Below are 26,425 nucleotides of genomic sequence, written 5' to 3'. Positions count from 1 at the left end.
ACCAGTTGTGATGACACTGGATGGACTGGAACCAGGAATTCATCCATCACATCTCTAATGCTTTACTACTGAGCTACTAGCATATATCCACTATGGTGTTGTTTTAAAGGGACATACCCTAGTTTTCAAACACTAAGACATATTTTTCACTATTGGAGCCGTTTATGATCACTGAAATCAAACATTACTTTTATTTTATTCTTTAGATTATTCATTTCCGTACAACCGAAATGTTTCTTGTCATCCTGGTGTTTCTAATACCACAAAATGCATTTTCTGAGAAGTAATGGTTATGGAGTCGCGTTTTAGTCTATTTTTAAGGGTATTTCAATGTCACAGACTCTGTTGTATTCAAGTTTGTTACAGGTTTGTAAATTAATCAAAGTTAGTGTCCATTTTTACGAGTTTAAATTAGGGTCTAGCTGAAAAATATGCCTTAGTGTTTAAAAACTAGGGTCTGTCCCTTTAAGTGAATTTTTGTTATTACATACAGTATTGGCAAAGAAATATGGAAACCGCAAATTTCAGTCAATATTATTAGTGTCGTACTGTGGGTCTGTACAAAGAATGAAGATGTAATGTTGGAATGAATGTTTGTAATGTGAGACTGACTCGACTTCAACTTCCAAGTATAGATATGTCAAAGGCCATGGTATGTGTTGTCCTGTCTGAAAGAAAGTGCATATAAAATATCCCTTGCTGTTAATGGAAAAGTGAAGCAGGTTTTCTCTAAAACTATATGTCAGAATGATTGACATCCAATATCTGATGATTTATAAATCAATATGCTCTGGTGGAGTCATTAAACAAAACAAAATTTAATTCCATGGAATTCTTGTATTCATTTCATTTCAACTTATTTTTGTGCTTATATCCAATTAAGATTCAAGCACGCTGTCCTGGACACACACCTCAGCTATCTGTCCAGGACAGTGGCTTAGTTGGTTAGTGAGAAAGAAGAGGGTGTAGTGGCCTTACACCTACCCATTGAGCCCTTAAGAACTCGCTCTGGGTTGGAGCCGGTACCGGGCTGCGAATCCTGTACCTACCATCCTGTAGTCCGATAGCGTAACCACTGCGTCACTGAGGCCGGTTGTGAGACTGATGTCAGTCAGTAACAATTAACTTCATTGCCTTTGGACAAAAATGACATTTGCGGAATCAAATAGACAATAACACCCGCAAATCTAAAAACTCCATATAGTTATCTCCTAATTAATCATCGGCTATTGAATGTAATTGTAATTAGTCTTAGAAAGAAAACCTGCTATATTGTTTTATTAGTAGGAAGGGATCTTTTATATGCACTTTCCCACAGACAGGATAGCACATACCACAGTCTTTGACCAGTTGTGGTGCAGTGTTTTGGAACAAGAAAACCCCCAATATGTTGAATGGATCCATCGAAGTGGTTCGATCCTGTGAAGCAAGCACTTCAGGCGAGCATTCAACTGACAGCTAAATTGCACCATGATATAATAAAAAGAACAACAAACAACACTGAATACAATGTAATTCACTTTTTATTAACATATAATTTATAATTAATTAAAAATATAAATATATGTACATTGTATACCAATATATATTTAATTAAAACTTTTTATAAAATTAACCAATCACTTAAAATGTGGAATTTTTAAAAACCTACTGAGGTATTAACATACATATCTCGAGCTTGTGTATTGCAGGTGACATGTTTTAACAAATAATTCAATTTTTCTCCACACACTAATACTGTACAAAGGTATGGACAATACAGAATATTGACTCAAATAGCCAATAATAATACATAATATTGACTCCGTAAATAATGTCTGTAGGTTAAGTTGACCACAAAATAAGCGGTATGTATAAATGAATAAGCGGTATGTATGGATATTAAGTTCTAAAGACCCCCCCCCCCACCCCCGTAATATACCACCTTCAAGTTTAGTTATAACTGCAATCAGTGTACTATTCAAGAGTTTCTTTTGTTTAATGACACCACTAGAGCACATAGATTAATTAATCATCGGCTGTTGGATGTCAAACATACAGTAATTGTAAAAAGTAGTCTTCTCAGGAAACCTGCTACATTTTTCCATTAGCAGCAAGAGATCTATTATATGGATTTTCCCACAGACAGGACAGCACATACCATGGCTGTTGATATACCAGTTGTGGGGCATCTTTTGCTTTCTGTCTTTATGTACTATACAACTACAGAATTAATATCAATACCTCTGTTCTAAAACTGCTTCTCAGCTTCATTCAACAGTGAATTAATTCACGGCTTTATAGCTGAAAGGTACTGGGTTCAAATCCCAGTACTGGCTCTCACCCACAGTGAGTTTTAGTTGCTCACTGGTGAGGTGCAAGACCACTAAACAAACTTCTCTGTGACAAACCATTAACTAACATTTGTCCCTAACACTGTACAGACAGCTTAGATAGCAGAGATGTGTACCAGGGACAGCGTGCTTGAACCTTAATTTGATATTAGCATCAAAAGGCAACATAAAATGGAAGCAAAATGCCTTGACTATAATTTGGTTTTCTAGAACACAAATGTTTGTCTGTTTCAAAATTGCCATTATAAAAAGATAAAAAAAAAAAAATTATTGTTGAAATTTTTAAAAAGTCAAGGTTGAAAGAATTTTTAAACCCGTCTTAAAACAAAGATGAAATAATTAAAGTTGTTTCTTAACCAAGATTCTTGGTTTTAGCCATTTTAGCCATTATATATATATATAAAAAATCCAACAGCAACAAAGAAGAAATTTCTGGCAGTTAGCAAAGTTTTCTAATTTCTGCGACTGCTAATTTTACAATTTTAACATCTATTCCACCTATATGATCACGCACTTCAGGCTTTTAAACCAGGGACCTTGCTTACGTTGAGCCGGACATTTAAACCTGTATCTCAAACACGAAGTACACACTCAGAAAAATATACGAAGAACTGGCCTACTAATATCAGATCAGTCCATATTTCTGTCTATCCATTATTTTGTTCACTCTGTCCATCACATGCGAACATAATAGAACTGAAAACAATAATGTCACAATGCCTGCTACAGGTGGATGTTTGTTAATTGTCTATGCATATTTTGCTCGCTCGTTAGCGAGTGCCAGTCTTCGAATGTTTCCAATACAACCGGCGGCAGCCTCCTGAAGATCCTCGTCAGACGAACCGACCATTTTCATCAACGGCTGGAAAGAAGAAATAAATGTTAGACACCCTTAGCAATTAGATAAACTGAGGCTTTTTTGGAATTGGTTACATATATGTAGGGTTGGGTGCCTCTTCCACATAATCAAATAAGTCCAGTTAAAAAAAATAATAATAGAGAGAGAGAGAGAGAGAGAGAGAGAGAGAGAGAGAGAGAGAGAGAGAGAGAGAGAGAGAGAGAGAGAGAGAGAGAGAGAGAGAGAGAGAGAGACAGAGAGAGAGAGAGAGCACAGATCAAGAGAGACAGAGACAGAGACACAGAGAGAGAGAGAGAGAGAGAGAGAGAGAGAGAGAGAGAGAGAGAGAGAGAGAGAGAGGGAGCAAGAGACAGACAGGAAGAGAGTGAGGGGAGGCAAGGAACAAAGGAATGAGGGTAGGGTGAGAGAGTAGGAAAGAGCGAGAAAGAGATAAAAGGGAAGCAAGAAAGGAGGGCAGGCAATGAAAGAAGAAAATAATGAGAGATAGAGAGAAGGGGAGACAGAAAGAGAGGAAGCATGAGACAGAGGAAAATAGGGAGAACAGAAAGAGAGAAAGAAGAAAAAAAGAGGCAGAGAGAAATCTGTGAGAGAGAGGAGGGATGAAAGAGAGAGAGAGAGAGAGAGAGAGAGAGAGAGAGAGAGAGAGAGAGAGAGAGAGAGAGAGAGAGAGAGAGAGGGATGAAGCAAGAGATAGGGAGAGGGGAACATCGGGTATGGAGACCAAAGTGGTCCTACCTGTACGACGCCGGCCTCATGCATGGTGATACAGTTGTTTGGTGTTTTCGACAGCTGGAAGAGAGCGCGCGCTGTCGACCGGTGGACATTCTCATCACTCGACCTCAGGTACTTGACGAGCGGAGCCACAGCGTCCTCCTCACCAAACGCCTTCCGGTTCGTGCCCCAGTTACAGCAGCGTGCGATTGCCTCCGCCAAGTGCTGTCGCAACTTGTCATCAACCTGTGGGGAAAAAACAATAAACACAAATTAAAATCTTAAAGGACCTATGTTAAAGTTGAAGGAAGGAAGGAATGAATGAAGAAAAAATTAAATGCTGTATGTACAATCCTGTCTGTGGTATGGTGCATATAAAAGATCCCTTGCTGCTAATCGAAAAGAGTAGCCCATGAAGTGGCGACAGCGGGTTTCCTCCCTCAATATCTGTGTGGTCCGTAACCATATATCTGACGCCATATAACCTTAAATAAAATGGGTTGAGTGTGTCGTTAAATAAAACATTTCCTTCCTTCCAAACAGTCATAGTTTAATCTAACTCGGTGAGTAGAGCGCTCATTGCCCAAGATTCCTGGGTGGTAGGATCAAACCCCCTAGGTGGACTCATTCTCCGATTTTGTTTTCCACCCACCACTCCAACCAATGCCTCATTACTGGTATATAAGGATGTGGTATGTGCTGTCTTGTCTATGGGAAGTGCATATCAAAGATCCCTTGCTACTAACAAAACAAAAAAATGCAGCAGGTTTCCTCTGATGACTACTTGCCAGAATGACCAAACATTTGACAACCAAAAGCCGATGATTAATATATCAATGTGGTGTTGTTAAACAGAAACTTTTTAACTTTAAACTTTTATAGTTTAAAAATAGGTTGATGTATCATTAAACAAACATTCCTTTTTTTTCTTTTTGGTTTTGCTACATACATGTACTAACAAAAATGAAAAAGCAAAACATGGTTTTTTTTTAGAAAAGAGAAAGCCTATGAACCCTTGTACATTGTGAAAACATGACAATAATCGCTGAATAGCTGGAACCAGCCCACCATAGCTGTTTCCCATCTGTTACCAACGATAACCTTTCTACTTGCCACTCAAGGCTGTTCACCGATTGTTAAAGCATTTTGCTTTATATTTTATTAATAATACACAACATTACTCACACAGCGAAACAGAGAGACGGGGTGGGGGTGGGGGGGGGGGTGGGGCTCTACAAAACCGACAACATGTTTAACCGTATAAGCAAATTAATACAATACAATAGGAGCATTGGCATATAAATATAAAGTTTGTTTTGTTTAACAACACCACTAGAGCACATCGATTTATTAATCATCGGCTATTGGACGTCAAACATTTAGTAATTTTTGTAGTCATCAGAGGAAACCTGCTACAGTGTTCCTAATGCAGCAAGGGATCTTTTATATGCACTTTCCCACAGACAGGATGGCACATACCACAGCCTTTAATATACCTGTCGTGGTGCACTGACTGGACCAAGAAACAGCCCAATGGGTTCACTGATTTTAAAGATAGTTACACAATTCTGTAAAATTTGCCAAACAATGATTTTCAAGCTGATGCTGTGATAGCAATTAAATGTTGCTAATCATAATTTTGAGAAAAAAAATGTTATATAATACTATACACACAGTATACATGTATATCAATACATAAATGAAAGACAAAACCCACCACAAACTGCTGAATCCAAACAAAACAAATAATGTAACACCATGCAAATATAAACAATCGTTAAAAACTGCAACATATGCATGCTTATATTAAAACTATCAAGTCTGAACTTCAAAAGCAGCGACCATGATATTATGCAAATTGCTAAATCCGAACTGTAGGATTTATATACTGCATAATAAATTGCATTGGCGTAGGAAGCGGGGGGCAAGTCCTCCCTCACTTTTCAGATATTTTGCTTTATATTTGCTTTATAATAGTGTAAAAGTGTGTAAATATAAAAGTGTGCCCCCCCCCCCCTTTTTGGCACCTTCTTACGCCACTGAATCTGAAAAAAACCCCACCCCAAGTAACTGCAGAATAATTGTGCAATTCTCATCCATGTATTCCCTTTCATTTATTCCAACATGATTGGTTTCACATGGAGCTGACAGTTTTGTTCAAGTTCAGGCATTAATTATTAAACACTAATTCCTTATCGTAAAATCCACTGTAATAAAACCCACTTGAAAAACGTTTACTAATGTGTACATGATAATTTAATGACACGACAGCATGTTTTAACCTACTGGATGTCAAACATGGTTATTTCAGCATTTTATCCATGAAGGAAGAAGGGAATATACATCAGTGTTTCTGCCAAAAAGAAAGTTTTGGGTATGGCGCTATGGAATTGAATGGAACTACAGTCAACAGGGGTATGACACACTATATTAAAAACCAATCATGATGGTAGGCCATTAAAAGTAGTTGGTAAATTATGCTTTCTTAGACATAAATATCCACAACTGAGAGTTGTAAACATTAAAATTTAAAACATATCACCTTACTAAAAATGTGACATGACAGGTTAATATTCCCATGTACCCTTATATATACTGATGGAAAGAAATAAGGGAACACATCAAATTGCAGACTAAATTTAATTCACTACTAGTGTAGTAATGTCTGTATTTCATACCAAGTTGTAATGTGGGATTGAATGTCTGTAGTGTTGAATGAGCTGCCTATGTTCCCAGTCAACTTCTGACAATATGAATTGATTTTTGATGCAGTCATTATTTTTTGTTGCTGTGTGATCCTTTATTTCTTTCCATCAGTATATGTATAATTTAATGACACCTCAGCATATTTTAAACTACTACTACTTGATATCAAACATATGCTTATTTCAACACTTAATTGTCTAGAGAGAAAGTAAAGTTTATTTTTATTTAACAACGCCACTAGAGCACATTGATTTTTTATCTTATCATCGGCTATTGGACGTCAAACATATGGTCATTCTGACACTGTTTTTTAGAGGAAACCCACTGTCGCGACATAGGCTACTCTTTTATGACAGGCAGCAAGGGATCTTTTATTTGCGCTTCCCACAGGCAGGATAGCACAAACCATGGCCTTTGTTGAACCAGTTATGCAGGGTTTGGAGTCGGGTATCTGGATTAAAAATCCCATACCTCGACTGGGATCCGAACCCAGTACCTACCAGCCTGTAGACCGATGGGGTCTAGAGAGAAAGAAACCTTTATTATAAAGTTAACCTAATTAACCATATTATTAGCCAGTTTATTACAAGGCCATTAATCTTCTTTACTTTAAATACAAGATTATTATAAAGCTACACCGGTCCTGCCGGGCAGGTAAAGGGAAGGAAAGGCATGTTCGTTTAATGACACCCCAGCACACTGTTTATGGCAGGAACCGTTTGGAAAAAAGAAAGGAATATTTGTGTCTGGAAAAAGCTCTGAACAATAATCTGCAGCTATTCAGAAAATATGACATCCGATAGCCGATGATTAATAAATCAATGTGCTCTAGTGGTGTCGATAAACAACAACAACAACAACAAAAATATTCAGAAAACCCCCAGTTAAATATTTGTTTCATGACACCTCATCACACTGGTTAAAAGGAAGGAATCCGTAACAATTAACACCTGTTCATTATGTGCGATTAAATGTGTCATACATGGGAAGCGTTAGAGCTGGGCAGTTTAACGTATATATACCGTTTGGTATCAGTATCATGTCAACACCGATTTACCGTACTGTACCAAGCAAATTTCAAAATACCAAAATTAAGGCATTGAATAATGTTATCCGCCATTTAGTAAAGCACTAACACTATATCTGACGAACACAAAATAGCTGAAAAAACAGAGACAGATGATGGCGTTGTGTATAGAATTTAATTTTATTTAGATGTAATTAGCAGGTGACTTAATTAACTCGGGCATGCATTTAAAGTACCGCTCGATATCGGTATTGTATCAATATCGAATACCGTACCGATACCTAGGTAAATATATCACCTCAAAAATACTGATACTGATACTGAACCTGCAATTTCAATACCGCCCAGCTCTAGGAAGTGTTGTCGCTGGCTTTCGAGCATTAGAGAATTATGAAGTCATATTTCTGCAAACAAAACCTCCCCCTGGCTACTTCTGATTACAATCAAGCGATCTTTTAGACACATTCCCGACATACAACACAGCACATACCACACACATTATTGAACACTGCATGGTATGACATACAGTTCCCATCCTGCCATATGTTATTAGAAAATTTTAACATTGCCACCAGTGGAGTATGATTTGGTGTGAGGCAACCCAAAATCAAGTACTGGTAGGCAGTGAGTGGAATGACTGCTGTTATTGCAAATGGTTGGGTGTTAAAATATTAATCTAAACTGCCATCTGTCAGGCCTGACTGATTGGTCTGTATATATGGTTTCTGGCCCAGCTATACTAGTAACAATGGCTGCTTGCAAAACATCAGCCATACACTTGTGTGATGAATGAATTAAATTACAGTTTTGCTAAGGTCAATGATAAGAGAGAGAGAATAATAACAACAACAACATTGACATTCATGTGAATTGACACAATTTACTGGCCTCGGTGGCATTGTGGCTAAGCCATCGAACATAAGGCTGGTAGGTACAGGGTTCGCAGCCCAGTACCAGCTCCCACCCAATCAATCAATAAAGTATTTACATGCTCCTATACCACGAAGGTTTCGAGCATGTCTATCCCAGGTTCGGCCACCGGATGCCAGTAGTCCAACCTGGGACAGAACAATTACTGGGGCAATTTTGATATTTTAACAAACAGGGAAAAAGGACTTTACAATAAATAATTTTGTGTTATTTTCCCAAACAATATTTAATATACAGCAAACAACTAACAATTTGTAACGCAAATTTAGATCGGGCAGTCCTAAATATAAATATATATATATATATATTTTTTTAAATATATTAATTAGCCCTCAAAATAGGGGTGGCAGGTGACTAGGAGGTTAGGCTTCAGCCACAGGAGGTTTTGTTAATAGGGGGATATGTTTTACTTAGGGGCACCCATCGTATTGGGGACTTCGGTGTGGCCGAAACCGGGGAAGGCTCGGGGGGGGGGAAAGAAAGAGAGAGAGGGGCAGTCCCCCGGACAAACCTAACAACCCTTACGGCCAAAACCGCCCTAACCATCTTCCGGTGGAGTATCCCCCACCCACCCAGCACCCCCCCGGCCAACCCAACCGTTGTGCCCTCCAGTCTCGGTGCCCCCATCAAAAATTAGGCCCAAGGGCCAGTGAATCTACCAGAGAAAAAAAGTAAAAAAAAAAAAAGTATTTAAACAGGGAAAGTTAAGCGTCTGGTGAGTCACCCAGAGCTGGTTTTAACGACTCAGTGGGTAGGTTTAAGGCCACTACCACTGTGATATTTGTATTTTTTGCACAGTTCTTAATTTACACTGTGTTTTAATTTAACTGTTGAATTTTTATATTGATGTTGATCATCACTTACTGTTTGCATTTACCACAGTTTGACACCCAATAGCCAATGTATTTTTTGTGCTGAGGTGTCGTTAAACATTCATTCATTCATTCATTCATTAAGGCTACTATACCCTCTTCTCTCTCACTAACAATTAACAACTAACCCACTGTTCTGGACAGACAGCCCAGATAATGGAGATGTGTGCCCATGACAGCGTGCTTGAACCTTAATTGGATATAAGTATGAAAATTAATTGAAATGAAATGAAATGACACAATTTGAAGTATTGCCATTATTCTATGAAGTAAATTAACATCACATGGCAACAGTTTGTTTGTTTTGTTTAATGACACCACGAGAGCACATTGATTTATTAATCATCGGCTGCTGTATGTCAAACATAAGGTAATTTTGACATACATAGTCTCAGAAAGGAAACCCGCTACATTTTGTCGCTAGTAGCAAAGGATCTTTTATATGCACCATCCCGTAGACATGATAGCACATACCACAGCCTTTGATATACTAGTTGCGGTGCACATAGCAATAGTTCCCAACTGTGCAACAATAATGAAAAACAAAATCAAAAGAAACAGAACATTGTATATAAAAAAAGTTTGTTTTGTTTAACGACACTACTAGAGCACATTGATTAATTAATCATTGTCAGACATTTGGTAATTATGACTTGTAGTCATCAGAGGATCTTTTATGTGCACATCCCCCCAGACAGGAAAGCACATACCATGCCATTTTTCCAGTTGTGGTGCACTGGTTGGAATGGGAAAACCTGAATGGATACACCGAGGTGGTTCGATTCTGCGATGCAAGCCATCTCAAGCGAGCACTCAACTGACTAAGCTAAATCCTGCTACCATTTCATATAAGTTCTAATAGAACAGCATCCATGGAATGCACGCACACACCCAACTTTTGTGTGGTGAGATGAACGGATGGGTGTACAGATGAAAAACAAGTGTGTTTTGTTTAATGACACCACTAGAGTACACTGATTAATCATCTGCTATTGGAAAGAGCGAAGGAAGGAATGTTTTATTTAACAACACACTCAACACTGTTTAATTATGGCTATACAAGGCACCATGCAATGGGCTACTCTTTCCTACAACTCAAGCACCTCAGGCGCTTGCTCTACCGACTGAGCTAAATCCTGCCCAGAAGTACTGATGGAATGGATGTATGGAAGGGAAGAGGTGGACCAGCATAAACGTAAATACATTATTCCACGAAAAACATACGGATGAAAGCTTTAACAATGAAAAATACTACACTGCAGCAATTAATGATAAAAATAATAAGAAAAAAAGAAAAAAAAAAAAAGAAAAAAGAAGAATGAAATGACAGACTTTAAAAGTTTCCATATAAAATTCAAAGACATTTAATAAATAATTTCCAAAATATATCTCCATTAGTATGTGGAGGGTACCCCAGAGAATCACTGAAGCAAGTTTCAGAGCAATTCAATCAAAACTGTTGGAGAAGATGAACTTTAAAGGAAAAGTTGACAGACTGACGGCGGACATCAGTATTAGAAAAACTTGGATAATTAATATCATAGCGGAGCTAAAGAAGAAAGAATGAAGGCTCCAATGTTTAAAAGAAAGAAAGAAATGTTTTATTTAACGACGCACTTAACACATTTTATTTACGGTTATATGGCGTCAGGCACATGGTTAAGGACCACATAGATAACCAATGTTTAAAAGTTAAAGTTTGTTTTGTTTAATGACACCACTAGAGCACATTGATATATTAATCATCGGCTATTGGGTGTCAAAGATTTGGTATTTTTAAAAATAATCTTAGAGAAACCTGCTATTTTTCTATTAGTAGCAAGGGATCTGTTATATGCACCATCCCACAGACAGGACAACACATACCACATTTTTTGATATACTAGTTGTAGTGCTCTGGCTGTAATGAAAAACAGCCCAATGGTCCACCGACTGGGATCGATCCTAAACTGACTGTGCATCAAGCAAGTACTTTACCAATGGGCTGCATCTCACCCACTCCAATGTTTAGGACTGGGAGTAATTAATTAACATACATACATTACTTCAAATGGTGTTCGTATTATTAATGAAAAGTAACAGTCGTTATGGCAGAAGTATATTTTCTCTTACACATGCCAGACCATGTGTCACAATATTTACGACTCATTACGCGCCTTGACACAACTGATTTCAACAGGGCTGGGAGTTACTCATTTCTTTCATCTTAATATTAGCAACATTTATAATTGCATTTTGTTATTTTTACATGCAGGTCAACAATTAATTAATTCTTATTCAATTTATTATTTACATTTTTCTCTGAGCTTACCAAGACCAAGCATCACAATGACCATATATATGCTAGATACATAAAAGTCAGCTATTAAACAAGATGCTGAACTGTCATTAAGCAAACATTCCTTTCTTTTCCTAACAGCCACTGATTAAACAAGCATTCTGAGAGTACTGCTAAAGCAATACATTGTCACTTATAAGGTCCAACAAATTTTCATAGCTCCTAATTCTAGTTCAAAAGGCCATAAGTGTGAAAAATTGGTAACAGTACATGATATAGAGAATAATACATGAGTGGCCGTTAGATACCGTTTATCTCACGAGTTGTTTTAAAATGTATCTAACGAGCGAAAGTGAGCTAGCCTTCTACAAACAAATGGAAATGAATGCATGCAGTTATGAAAAAAAGAAAGAAATGCTTTATTTAACGACGCACTCAACACATTTTATTTACAGTTATATGGTGTCGGACATATGGTTAAGGACCACACAGATATTGAGAGAGGAGACCCACTGTCGCCACTTCATGGGCTACTCTTTTCAATTAGCAGCAAGGGATCTTTTGTATGTACCATCACATAGACAGGGTAGTACATACCATGGTCTTTGATATACCAGTCGTGGTGCACTGACTGGAACGAGAAATAGCCCAAGGGGCCCACCGATGGGGATTGATCCCAGACTGATCGCGCATCGAGCTACGTCCCGCCCCCACATGCAGTTATGAAGGCAAATCTATTTACCCCCCCCCCCACACACACACACCTCCGTCCCAATGAGTATTCCATGACTGGTATATATCAAAGGCCATGGTATGTGTTATCCCGTCAGCGGGAATTACAGGGTTTCTGCCAGAGGGTAAAACAGGTATGGTACCATACCCAAATGGGTTTTTTGGGGCAGATTATGTATTTTTTTAAGATGACCTTTTGACAAAATTAATGACTTATCATTACTGTATGATTTTCTTAACCCTAACCATAAACGTAACCCATTTTCTTTCTTGAGTAGGACTCCATACCCCTTGTCGATTGTGGTTGCATTCAGCACACACATTGTAAATATTCAATTCTATAGTGCCATACCCAAGAATTTCTTTCTGGCAGAAACCCTGGGAAAGTGCATATAAAAAAAAACTGTTGACGCTAATGGAAAAATGTAATGGGTTTCCTCTTTGACTATGTGTAAAAAATACCATCTGTTTGACATCCAGTAGCTGATGATTAATAAATCAATGTCTTCTATAGTGGTGTAAATAAAAAAAAAAAAATTCACTTTACTTTCCTCTATTGCCAGTTTAATACCAACACCAATTTGATTGATTTGGATGGCAGATACATTTACACAAAACCAAACCACACAAGATAAGCCTTCTGCAAATGTATGTAAATGAATGCAATTATCAATGTAGATATTTCTCTGCTTATTAACAATCTCTAATTATAAAATGTGTGGGTTGCTAAAAGCTGTATATATACATGTACACCAGCTGTTACTGGCAAAAATTACAAATGACGATAAATGGACAAAAACTGCAGCTGAAGCAATCATCTTCAGAATGTCACACAGCCAATTACTGTGCCAGTCGTATGCAATAACTCCACCAGTACCAGTCATTTGGGAGTCATTATTATTAACTATAAAACCTTTTAGCAATGGTGAACATCACAGGAATGTAAATCATATTGGACATTTTTTTTTTTTTTTTAATCCACAAATATCGCTGGTCATTCTGATCCCATAGCAACCGCACATTAAGTGAGTGCTTTACCACTGGACTACGTTCTGCCCCTTTTAGCAATGGTGAACATTACAGGGACAAATCTACAAATATCCCTGGGACTTGAAAAGTTGTGCGTCTAACTGTGAGGATAAAAGCTGAAATTAAATGTGTTTTTTTTGTTTGTTTAACAACACCACTAGAGCTCATTGATTTATTAATCATCGGTTATTGGATGCAAAACATTTGTTAACTTTGACATAATTATAATCTCATAGCGGAAACCCGCTACATTTTTCCATTTGTAGCAAAGGATCTTTTATCTCATAGACAGGACAGTACATACCACAACCTTTAATATACCAGTTGTGGTGCACTGGCTGGAATGAGGATAAGTAAATTGGTCTAGCAACATGCCCAACTGGACGAGTCCACTGACAACTATAACATAATATGAAAGGGCGGGACATCGCCTTTCTAGGTGTCGTGGTTAGGCCATCGGTCTACAGGCTGGTAGGTACTGGGTTCGGATCCCAGTCGAGGCATGGGATTTTTAATCCATATACAGACTCCAAACCCTGAGTGAGTGCTCCGCAAGGCTTAATGGGTAGGTGTAAACCACCTGCACCGACCAGTGATCCGACTGTGCATTAAGCGAGCGCTTTACCACTGGGCTATGTCCCACCCCTTGAGAAGAAAAAAACAGAAGAAGTCTGAATTGCACATGTTGCACTAATTTATACATGTACATAAAAAAAAAAATATTGACATTACCAAGGGCTGTGTATACATGTATATGACTCAATTTGCCATGATATGAGCTACCTATTATACCTTCATGTTTATTGATATGTCTAATACACACAACATGACAAGGCCATTTGTCAAGGCGGCTGCACTCCATGATATAGGCTTCACTGAGTCATATCAATCCCTGCTGCTGATAATGTTAACATTTTCTAAAAAAATTGATGTAACTAAGCAGTGTGTCAAAACACCCAGGCAGTATATATCAGGGCTTCTAGATTATGGTAGCCCCACTCCCATGGCTAGTGATATTCATTGTTGGGCTAGTGAAAGTTAAGTCTGTTTTGTAAATACGAAGATCCTGCCCCCATCCCAACCCCTAATGTTAGTGTTTTTAAGCTTTATCTCCCTCTTTAGGTGACATATCTGATTATTACTATTATTTAGTAAAATTGTATTAATTAACTCAAAGTAAAGTAAAGCTAGTGAAGTTTTAATTGTGGCTAGTAAATGTTCCTGATCCTATGGCTAGTGGATTTTATAAAAATTTCTAGATGCTCTGTACATGTACTTATAAAAAATATGGCACCGCTCATTTAATTTGTCTGCAAAAAAACAAAGGGTTTGCATGTGTAACATGGCATTTAAAAGATTTAAAGAATTTTTTAAAAAGTAGTACCGTAACCCCCATTTTTGCAGAAAATCACACTTTCATTAAAGCGGGGGGAATTACCCTCTACAGAGTTGGGTTTTCCTTGTCCCAAACTTGTATCCCATGATTAGTATGTAATGTTCTGCCTATAAAAAAAGTGAACCATATATAAAAGATCTCTTGCTGGTTTTGATTGTATGTAGAAATTATTAATTCAACAGCAGCCAGTTAGACATATAAAATATAATAAAAATTAACACATGTAGTTTCGAATATCTGTAAGCTGTATCCTAACCGGCCACGAGCGATTATTTTTGAAATCACTGATTTCAATTGTCATATCCTAACTGAACGCGTGCGACGCGACATATTTATCTGTCATGCTGTATGTGTATGGTTAGGATGTGACAATTGAAATCAACGATTTCTAAATTAATCGCACACGGCCAGTTAGGACACAGCTTTAAGTGTCACCAAACAAAAGTTAAAATCAAATTAATTTATTTCTTTAGTGAAACAATCAGTTAAACAACAAATCACAGTCAAGGAGCAAAACAGAGTATGAAAAGTCATGTGCTTATATTTGATACTAAAATAGTTGCCAATTAAAAATATATATTATAATGTAGGAGGAAACCATCAACAGAAAAAACTTGTAAATATATTTGATGTGACAATGTGTGTTTGTTTTGTTGGTACGTCCCAAACTGATAAGCCAACTTGAAACAAACGTTATACAAACACTATGTAATACGCTGGATTAGTGTAATGTAGTTTTTATCTGGCTCGATATATGCTGGGCTTTAGGTTTCACTGGGGCGGGATATAGCCCAGTGGTAAAGCGCTCTCTTGATTGAGGGATCTGGGATTGAGGGATCTGGGATCGAGGGATCTGAGGGGTGGGACATAGCCCAGTGGTATATTGCACACTTGAAGCGCGGTCGGTGTGGAATCGATCCCTATCGGTGGGCCCATTGGGCTATTTCTCGTTCCAGCCAGTACACCATGACTGGTATTTCAAAAGCTGTGGTATGTACTGTCCTGTCTGTAGGATGGTGCATATAAAAAGATCCCTTGCTACTGATGGAAAAATGTAGCGGGTTTCCTCTCTAAGACTATGTCAAAATTACCCAATGTTTGACATCCAATAGCCGATGATTAATATATCAATGTGCTCTAGTGGTGTCGTTAAACAAAACAAACTTTAGATCTCACTAATGATAGTGTTTTACTATAGTGATGGAAACAAAGAATGGACCACTTTATAATATCAACTAAATTTCAATTCATAACTAGTGTAGCAATATCTGTAGAATCCAAACATGTAAAGTGTGACTGAATGTCATAACTAGTGTAGCAATATCTCTGTAGAATCCAAACATATAAAGTGTGACTGAATGTCACAACTAGTGTAGCAATATTTCTGTAGAATCCAAACATATAAAGTGTGACTGAATGCCACTAATGTAGCAATATCTCTGTAGAATCCAAACATATAAAGTGTGACTGAATGTCATAACTAGTGTAGCAATATCTCTGTAGAATCCAAACATATAAAGTGTGACTGAATGCCATAACTAGTGTAGCAATATCTCTGTAGAATCCAAACATATAAAGTGTGACTGAATGTCATAACTAGTGTAGCAATATCTCTGTAGAATCCAAACATATAAAGTGTGACTGAATGTCATAACTAGTGTAGCAATATCTCTGTAGAATCCAAACATATAAAGTGTGACTGTATGTCATAACTAGTGTAGCAATATCTCTGTAGAATCCAAACATATAAAGTGTGTCTGAATGCCATAACTAGTGTAGCAATATCTCTGTAGAATCCAAACATATAAAGTGTGACTGAATGTCATAACTAGTGTAGCAATATCTCTGTAGAATCCAAACAGGTAAAGTGTGACTGAATGTCATAACTAGTGTAGCAATATCTCTTCAGAATCCAAACATATAAAGTGTGTCTGAATGTCATAACTAGTGTAGCAATATCTCTTCAGAATCCAAACATATAAAGTGTGACTGAATGTCATAACTAGTGTAGCAATATCTCTGTAGAATCCAAACATATACTCTTCAAAAAAAGAAACGCAAAAGGGTACAAATGGGTTATAACTCCGATTTTATGTTTCCTACCGGTTCATGTTTTGTGAATATAAGGTCATTGCATGTCCCAAACACATTCCCACGGTTACATTCGATAAAACGCAGCTACTGTAAAATAAAGTTTCAAAATGTGAATATTCGCAAAAACGCAGCCACGTGCAAACCATGTCACCACTGCACGTGCGTTGTCTGCACGTGCAACATGAACACCGACAGTATAAAAGTGCAGGGTGTTCGCTTGCCTGGCCTCTGTATCTGGCTGACAGTTGACAATCCAGGACATGCCACGTCTCAGTGAACCGCAGAGAAACAATGCCATCGGCCGACTAGACGCAGGCGAATCCAGAACGGCCGTTGCCAGGGCATTCCATGTGTCCCCAAGCACCATCTCCAGACTGTGGGACCGTTACCAGCAACATGGATCAACACGTGACCTCCCTAGATCCGGTTGACCACGGGTCACTACCCCCGGGCAGGACCGCTACATCCGGGTACGCCACCTTCGGGAACGATTGACTACTGCCACCTCAACAGCCGCAGCAATACCAGGTTTGCGCAGGATATCCGACCAGACCGTACGGAACCGCCTACGTGAAGTAGGAATTCGTGCCAGACGTCCAGTTCGAGGTGTCATCTTAACACCACAACACCGTCGACTCCGACTGCAGTGGTGCCAGATTCATCGACAATGGCCTCAACTGCGATGGAGACAGGTGTGGTTCAGTGACGAGTCCCGATTTCTTCTCCGACGTCAAGATGGAAGATGTCGCGTGTATAGGCGTCGTGGTGAACGTTATGCGGCAAACTGCGTGCAGGAAGTGGACAGATTCGGCGGGGGTAGTGTCATGGTGTGGGCAGCCATCTCACACACTGGCAGAACTGACCTGGTCCACGTGCAGGGCAACCTGAATGCATAGGGCTACATTGACCAGATCCTCCGGCCACACATCGTTCCAGTTATGGCCAACGCCAACGCAGTGTTCCAACATGACAACGCCAGGCCTCACACAGCACGTCTCACAACGGCTTTCCTACAGAACAACAACATTAATGTCCTTCCTTGGCCATCGATATCACCGGATTTGAACTCAATTGAGTATCTATGGGACGAGTTGGACCGACGCCTCCGACAGCGACAACCACAGCCCCAGACCCTGCCCGAGCTGGCAGCAGCCTTGCAGGCCGAGTGGGCCACCATCCCCCGGGACGTCATCCGTACTCTGGTTGCTTCAATGGGCAGGCGGTGCCAGGCAGTTGTCAACACACGCGGAGGCCACACCCGGTATTGACTCCAGATGACCTTGACCTTGGTGGTGTGTCCTATCACTTACTCACAATGGACTAGAGTGAATTGTGAACAATCCTCCAACATTTGGTAATTATCGGACTCACCATTCAATAATTAAATCAATTCTCCAAATGTTACGACAATGTGGTTTTGCGTTTCTTCTTTTGAAGAGTATATAAAGTGTGACTGAATGTCATAACTAGTGTAGCAATATCTCTGTAGAATCCAAACATATAAAGTGTGACTGAATGTCATAACTAGTGTAGCAATATCTCTTCAGAATCCAAACATATAAAGTGTGATTGAATGTCATAACTATGGCACTGACTGCCAATAACAGTTCATTTCATGACCCTATGGATAAAGTTAAAGTTTGTTTTGTTTAATGACACCACTAGAGCACACTGACTTAATTATCAGCTATTGGATGTCCATTTGGTAATTTTCTACTTGTAGTTTTAAGAGGAAATCTACTGCATTTTTCCATGCAGCAAGGGATCTTTTATTGGCACTTTCCCACAGATGGGACAGCACATACCATGGCCTTTGATATACCAGTCATGGTTTACTGGTTGGCATGGGAAAAACCCAATCAGACAATGGGTCCACCAAGATGATTTGATCCTACCAGACCCTATGGTTTGTTTGTTTAACACCACCACTAGAGCACATTGATTTATTAATCATCGGCTATTGGATGTCAACCATTTGGTAATTTTGATGCATAGTCTCAGAAAAAAACCCCACTACATTTTTCCATTAGTAGCAAGGGATCTTTTATATGCACTATTCCACAGACAGGATAGCACATACCACCACAGCCTTTGATGTACCAGTCGTGGTGTACTGGCTGGAACGAGAAATAGCCCAATGGGCTCACTGTAAAGGGATCGAATCTAAACCGACTGCGCATCAAGCGAGCGCTTTACCACTGGGCTACGTCCCACCCCTGATTGTACTGTGACTGGTATTCATATACTGATGGAAAGAAATAAAGGATCACACAGATAGCAACACGAAATAATGACTGCATGAAAAATTAACTGACATTGTCAGAAGTTGACTGGGAACATATAGGCAGCACAGTCAACTCTACAGACATTCAGTCCCACATTACAACTTGGTATGAAATACAGCCATTACTACGCTAGTAGTGAATTAAATTTGGTCTACAATTTGATGTGTTCCCTTATTTCTTTCCATCAGTATATGTATCTTTATATTTAAATAAAACAGTTTATCAAACATTTATTTACTGGTGGTGTTTAGTTAAATAACATTTATTTACTGGTGGTGTTTAGTTAAATAACATTTGGGCATGGTTATTTAATGCCTTGACTTTGGTGCAATCTCAATTACTGATATGAAAGTTTACAATGTTCTAATATGTACCAAAGGTAAGAAAGATTAAAACAAAAGGTGTATGAAAGTTTGTTCAGTGACAGCCCAACACACTGTGTAACCAGAGATTATAATCCACCTTACATTTGATACAATGTCCAAACCGACTTTAGTCTTATGTGGATATAGGTGAAAAGGTAGAATGGAATGTGTTTATATCACACCTCTGCATAGTTTAAGCTACAACTATTTGGCATGTAATATAAGGTTATTTTTACACATGGTCAAGAAAAAGAAAGAATGAAAGAATGAATGAATGAATGAATGAATGAATGTTTAATGACACCCCAGGATGAAATATACATCAACTATTGGGTGCCAAACTAAGGTAAATGCAAAAATTCTGAGAAAATGAAAGAGGAACCACATGGATCTTTTATATGCACAGACAGTACATACCACAGCCTTTGATATACCAGTTGTGGTGCACTGGCTGGAATGAAAAATAGCCCAATGGCCCCACCGTGGGGATCGATCCCAAACCGACAGTGCATTAAAGTGAGCGACGTCTCGCCCCAAGAAAATAGAAGAGAAAAAAGAAGAGAAACAAGTCCAATGGATCCACTAAAAATAACTTTGGTGAATAGCCTAATACTTTAACAGTCTTACTGCCAGAATTACACTTGTAGGCACCCTCTGAAAACCAGCCTTGGTGGCGTCATGGTTAGGCCATCGGTCTACAGGCTGGTAGGTACTGGGTTCGGATCCCAGTCGAGGCATGGGATTTTTAATCCAGATACCGACTCCAAACCCCTAGTGAGTGCTCCACAAGGCTCAATGGGTAGGTGTAAACCACATGCACTGACCAGTGATCCATAACTGGTTCAACAAAAGCCATGGTTTGTGCTATCCTGCCTGTGGGAAGCGCAAATAAAAGATCCCTTGCTGCTAATCAGAAAGAGTAGCCCATGAAGTGGCGACAGCGGGTTTCCTCTCGAAATATGTGTGGTCTGACGCCATATAACCATAAATAAAATGTGTTCAGTGCGTTGTTAAATAAAGCATTTCTTTCTTTCCCTCTGAAAAACATTACTATACATATTATGCACTGTGGTTTACTAATTTGTTCACAGATTTTTACTGACATTAATGAAAAATATGTGATGTTTTTATTCATGGTTTTGTTTTGCTGTATGTGCTTTCATTATAACCACAAATATGTTAAATAACATTCTTGTTAAACATGTCAAAAACATGCGTCATCATATGATTGATTTTATAGACGTGCATAATTAGACACACATTACATACTTGAAGTGACAAGGTCGAATGTCAGGTGCAAATGTGCTGCATCAATATTTATAAGTTTAGAGTTTGGACAGATTTAACACAAATACCACATTGTAAAAACAACAACAAATAGCAAGAATAAACTGGCCAGATCCAACCAACTAAAAGTAAATAAATAAAGAAAAAAAGAAAAGAAAGGAATGTTTGTTTAATGACACCCCAGCACATTGTTTAATCAGTGGCTAATAGAAAAGGAAAGAAATGTTTGTTTAATGACACCCCAGCACATTGTTTAATCAGTGGCTAATAGAAAAGGAAAGAAATGTTTGTTTAAAGACACCCCAGCACATTGTTTCATCAGTGGCTATTAGGAAAGGAAAGGAATGTTTGTTTAATGACACCCCAGCACATTGTTTAATCAGTGGCTAATAGAAAAGGAAAGAAATGTTTGTTTAATGACACCCCAGCACATTGTTTAATCAGTGGCTAATAGAAAAGGAAAGGAATGTTTGTTTAAAGACACCCCAGCACATTGTTTCATCAGTGGCTATTAGGAAAGGAAAGGAATGTTTGTTTAATGACACCCCAGCACATTGTTTAATCAGTGGCTAATAGAAAAGGAAAGAAATGTTTGTTTAAAGACACCCCAGCACATTGTTTCATCAGTGGCTATTAGGAAAGGAAAGGAATGTTTGTTTAATGACACCCCAGCACATTGTTTAATCAGTGGCTGTTAGGAAAGGAATGTAATGTTTGTTTAATGACACCCCAGCACATTGTTTAAACAGTGGCTATTACGAAAGGAAAGGAATGTTTCTTTGGTGACATACTATGATTGTTTTCACACTTGGTTGACAGAAAGAGAGAGAAGAAACCTGCTGCTTTAAACAGAATTAATTGTTAATAGCGAGATATATACACAGAAAATAAAAGGCACATTTGTTTAAAAATGCCTCAGCACATTTTAAATTACAACGTAACTTAAACTGCTCTAAATTAAACATAGATTAAGTAACCCCTTCCCACCATAGTGGATACTCCTAATGAATACTAATGAGGAATCTTCTATGTGCATTTTGCCACAGGCAGGACAGCATGTCCCACAGACTTTTGCTGGGTGGCATGTACTGCTAGGATGGGATCAGCATAAGCACAAAAATATATAGCCCTAGTTTCCAAGGATTAGAACATTTTCCATTTTGAATAAAATGCATTTTTAACTACTGCAAAACATGACCAAAAAATATTGAATTCGCAGTTTTTAAAATCTGCTTTGGTTTTTGCAGGATGGGATTAGTATGAACACAGTATATAACCATAAATCTTTTCTGTTTTGAATAAATTGTAAAAACATCAAGGTGACAACAACCCATTCATTTGCAACCTCCCCTCCAATGAAATTTTTGCCAAAATAGAAACATCCAACTTAATTAATAGTAAAACAAATGGTAATACCAAAACTTATTTTATACTGTCCAATAACTAGAACGCACACATACATGTACCTATAAAAATGAATGAATAAATAAGCTAGGTCATGAAATTCTGAAATATTGGTTTTGGATGTATGAATCTTTTTTTTGTTTTTAATAAAATGCAAAACAAAATCCCCATAACCGTACCCCCCCCCCCCCAAAAAAAAACACCTTCACATTTTGCTAAAAAATTAAAACATTTAAGAAGAAGTTGCAAATACAATATTTATATGTAATTTATTTATAACAGTAAAACAGCTGTATTAATTTTCATTTTTTTTATGATCCCCTCCAAACCTCCTGCAAAGTTCCATTGGCATTCCACCGTTTGTCATTAGGGGCCCCCCTTAATGGATTTTCTTGATCCACCACTGGAATGAATAAATAAATAGGGTTATGAAATTCTAAAATATTACTAAAAGCATAACATTGGGAGAGATGATTAGCCGTGATCCGTCAATGACAGAGTGACGCGATGACATGACACGTATACTGTGACGCCCCTGGGAAGGTATTAACTGTTGATGTCGTGTTTGTACACTCTGGGAATATTTCAGATGACAGCCAGTCAGTCATAACACTCACATAACTACAGTTATTCCTAATAATAACAACAGTATTTATTTATTATTTGTCTAAAAGCTGATGACAAATTTTAATGACACAATTTAAAGTTATGGTTTTATTTCTGAACAAGGTTTGTTTTGTTTGTTTTAAAGACACTACTAGATGACACCGATTTATTAATCAGAGGCTAATAGTGGATGTCAAACATTTGATAATTGTGGCATAGAGTCTTAGAGAGGAAACCCGCTACATTTTTCCATTAGTGGCCAGGAATCTTTTATATGTACCATCTCACAGACAGGATAGCACATACCACAGCTTTTGGTATACTAGTCATGGGGTACTGGCTCGAGCAAGAACTCTTAATAACAACAACAACTGTATTGACGAATTTGAGTCGCACAATTTCAAGTTATGATTTTATTTCTCAGCAAGGTTTGTTTTGTTTGTTTTAATAAAACTATGAAAGCATATTGATTAATTAATTATTTAACAATTGTCTGTTATTTCTTTCATGTTCATTGGGGTATGAACAACAAAAAATCATCTGCAAACTGTATGAAGCCATTCTCACATAAGTTTGCGGATGATATTTGTTTATCATACCCAGATGAACATAAAAGAAATAACAGACAATACTTATAATTAAATTTGAATCATACAGGCTAATAATAACACTAAAACGTCATACTTTATTTTGAATTATTTTTGGTCCATAAACAATAATGCTCAATAAGACAATTTGCCCATATAAAATGACGTCATCAGATACGAAGTTCCCTGACAGTGTAATTTTTAGGTTCAGTGAGTAATTATGAACAAACTCCCGTTGCTATGTGTTGACCAATGGCATGACGTTATGTTGTAAAGAATGTAACAGAAATTTAATTATTGGCTAATATATTAAAGTCAAACATTTGTTAATTCTGACATGGAGTCTTAGAGGGAACCTGTTACATTTTTCCATTAGCAGCAAATGGTTTTTGATATGTACCTTCCCACAGAAAGGACAACACATACCATGACCTTTGATATGTCAGTAATGGGGCACTGGTTGGGATGGGGGAAAAAACCTCCAATCATGGGTTTAATTGAATGGTCTACTGACCAAGCTAGATCCATGCAGCACCCTACAACTAATAATGACCACCATATTTATACATTACTATCTGTAACCCGTCAATGTTTCTGCCAGAATTTTTTTTTGGGTATGGTGCTATGGAATTGAATGCAACAACAGTCAACTTGGGGGTATGGGGAGCCTCCCCCAGAAAGAAAATGAGTTAAGTTTAGGATTAGGGTTAAGAAAATCATACAGTAATGATAAGAGTAATTAATTTTGTCAAAAGGTTAACTTAAAAAAAAATACAATTTGGGTACCGGGTATTATGCCATACCCGTTTTACCCTCTTGCAGAAACCCTGCAGCCGTGTTTATATGGGTTGTGGGGGCCTTAAACTGTGGTGAGTGTGGTGGCCTTTGTTTTGTTCTATGACACCACTAGAGCACATTGATTTATTAATCATCGGCTACTGGATGTCAAACATTTGGTAATTTTTAACATTCAGTCTTATAGAAGGAAACCCGCTGTTTTTTCATTAGTAGCAAGAGATCTTTTATATGCACCATCCGACAGACAGGATAGCACATACCACGGCCTTTGATATACCAGTCATGGTGCACTGGTTGGAAAGAGAAATAGCCTATGGCACTCGCATTTTTATAGATCTCATCATATGCATTGCTTTCATGGCCGTACCAACTTTTAATTGCTTCTGACGCTCTTGTTACAGTAACATGCACAATTCCATCAACAATCACAGTAACAACCCCAGAAACAATTATAGTAACAATCACTGTTACCTGACAGTTTTGATCACAGTAACAATGATATACTGTAAACCGTATTAATATTGTGACGTGTTTTTTTCGCGAATGTATACCTTAGCGCATATTCGCGATGTGTAAATTTCGCGAACGACCGTTGACAGCTCAAAAAAAAAAAGTGGATAAAGACAGCTCACTGTAATTGTTATAAAGTTACTGTCTGTAAATCTATATTCTGTTATCCTACATCAAGCAATTGTGCCTGGTACAGAGACTATAGAGGGGATTAGGCCCTACCCACCTCACCTGTATTAGAATCACAACTCACAGCTTCAGTTGTTAACTAACACCCTTTGGTAGATAAAACAATAAACGATTAGTCGCCATCGATTGAAGTTACATAAAACAATTAACGATTAGTCGCCATCAAGGAGAGCTCGTGTACAGGCTGTGCCTTTTGAGTGGATCTTTTTGTGAATTTATTCTCAATAAAATATTTCAAAACAAAACAAATTACTTTAAGTACACTTCAAACTGGAAAATAGTGCATGCGTATTAATTTCGCGACATAAGGTTGGACGCGAACGACGCAAAATGTATACGCACGCATTTTTTTCACGGTTTACAGTATACCGTTAAGAATCACAGTAACAATTGTGGTAACATAAGTTTTGATCACAGCAACAATCACAGTTTTGATCACAGTAACAACTGCAAAAATATAACAGTAACAGTAACAATCAGTTTCTACCACAGGCACAATCACAGTCACAATCACAGGTTACATCACAGTCACAAGTACAGTTTCTATCACCGTCACAATCACAGGTTACATCACAGTCACAAGTACGGTTTCTACCACAGTAACGATAACAGTAACAATCAGTTATAATCACGGGCACCAGGAACCCTTGCAATTGCCCACGGCAATCGGCACTGCATGCTGTTGAGTTTTTAAAACTCGGCAGCACTTTTTTGCCTTGGCCTATATTCAGGGCTTTTTTCAATGGCATGTTTTTTGCCATGGACATTTTCTTAATTGCAGATGTTGCACCAGTGACAATCACAACAACAATCACATACATAATACAAACAGCAATGACAACTCCTGCAATTGCCCAGGGCCCCGTTCCACGAAGCGATCTTAGCACTATGATCACCTTAGTGCATAAGGTAGCTATGCACTTAAGGTGATCTTAGGGCTAAGATCGCTTTGTGGAACGGGCCCAGAACAATCGGCAATGCCGTGTAGTTTTTAATTCTCCATGGCACTTTTTTTTACCTTGGACCATATCCAGATCAAGTTTTTTTCAATGATTTTTTAATGTTTTTTTGGCCGTGTACATTTTCTTAATTGCAGGGGTTGAATAAGAAAAAAAAAACCTGCATGCATGTAGCCAACCTGCATAGCCAAATTTTTCACAATACATAACACATGCCAAAAATAAGAGTTAGTACAAATTTGCAACAAATATACTGTTTGATAATATATATAATCAAATTCAGTCCATCTGTAAACCCCAAACAAATGGGAACAAAATGAACAGAAAGTCAATAAAGATGTTAGTCAATTACTCAAGTCATTTTTTGGAGGCCAAATTCAGTTCTTAAAGCTGCAATCTCAATGTTAAGGTTTTATTAAACTTGTGGGTTTTTTACTATCTTTTTAGTATGGTCAACTTTCTTGATAT

At 37.9% G+C, this 26,425-nt stretch overlaps 1 protein-coding gene across 2 annotated transcripts in view; it reads right to left on the bottom strand.

Moving 5' to 3' along the window:
• Positions 1-1,505: 1,505 nt before the first annotated feature.
• LOC121387365 (outer dynein arm-docking complex subunit 2-like) overlaps positions 1,506-26,425 on the bottom strand; it is a 75,728-nt gene continuing 50,808 nt past the window's right edge. For both annotated transcript variants that reach the window (XM_041518433.1, XM_041518434.1), the window contains 2 exons: positions 3,928-4,149; positions 1,506-3,195 (listed from right to left, as the gene is read on the bottom strand). In XM_041518433.1, the coding sequence (XP_041374367.1) occupies positions 3,082-3,195; positions 3,928-4,149 (336 nt within the window). In that variant the 3' untranslated portion in view covers positions 1,506-3,081. The remainder of the gene's footprint in view (positions 3,196-3,927; positions 4,150-26,425) is intronic.

The sequence above is a fragment of the Gigantopelta aegis genome, chromosome 13 (genome assembly GCF_016097555.1).
Source record: "Gigantopelta aegis isolate Gae_Host chromosome 13, Gae_host_genome, whole genome shotgun sequence".
NCBI classification, from domain to species: domain Eukaryota; kingdom Metazoa; phylum Mollusca; class Gastropoda; order Neomphalida; family Peltospiridae; genus Gigantopelta; species Gigantopelta aegis.
Note: the sequence above shows the minus strand (reverse complement) of the source record. Positions and strands in the feature narration are given on the sequence as shown.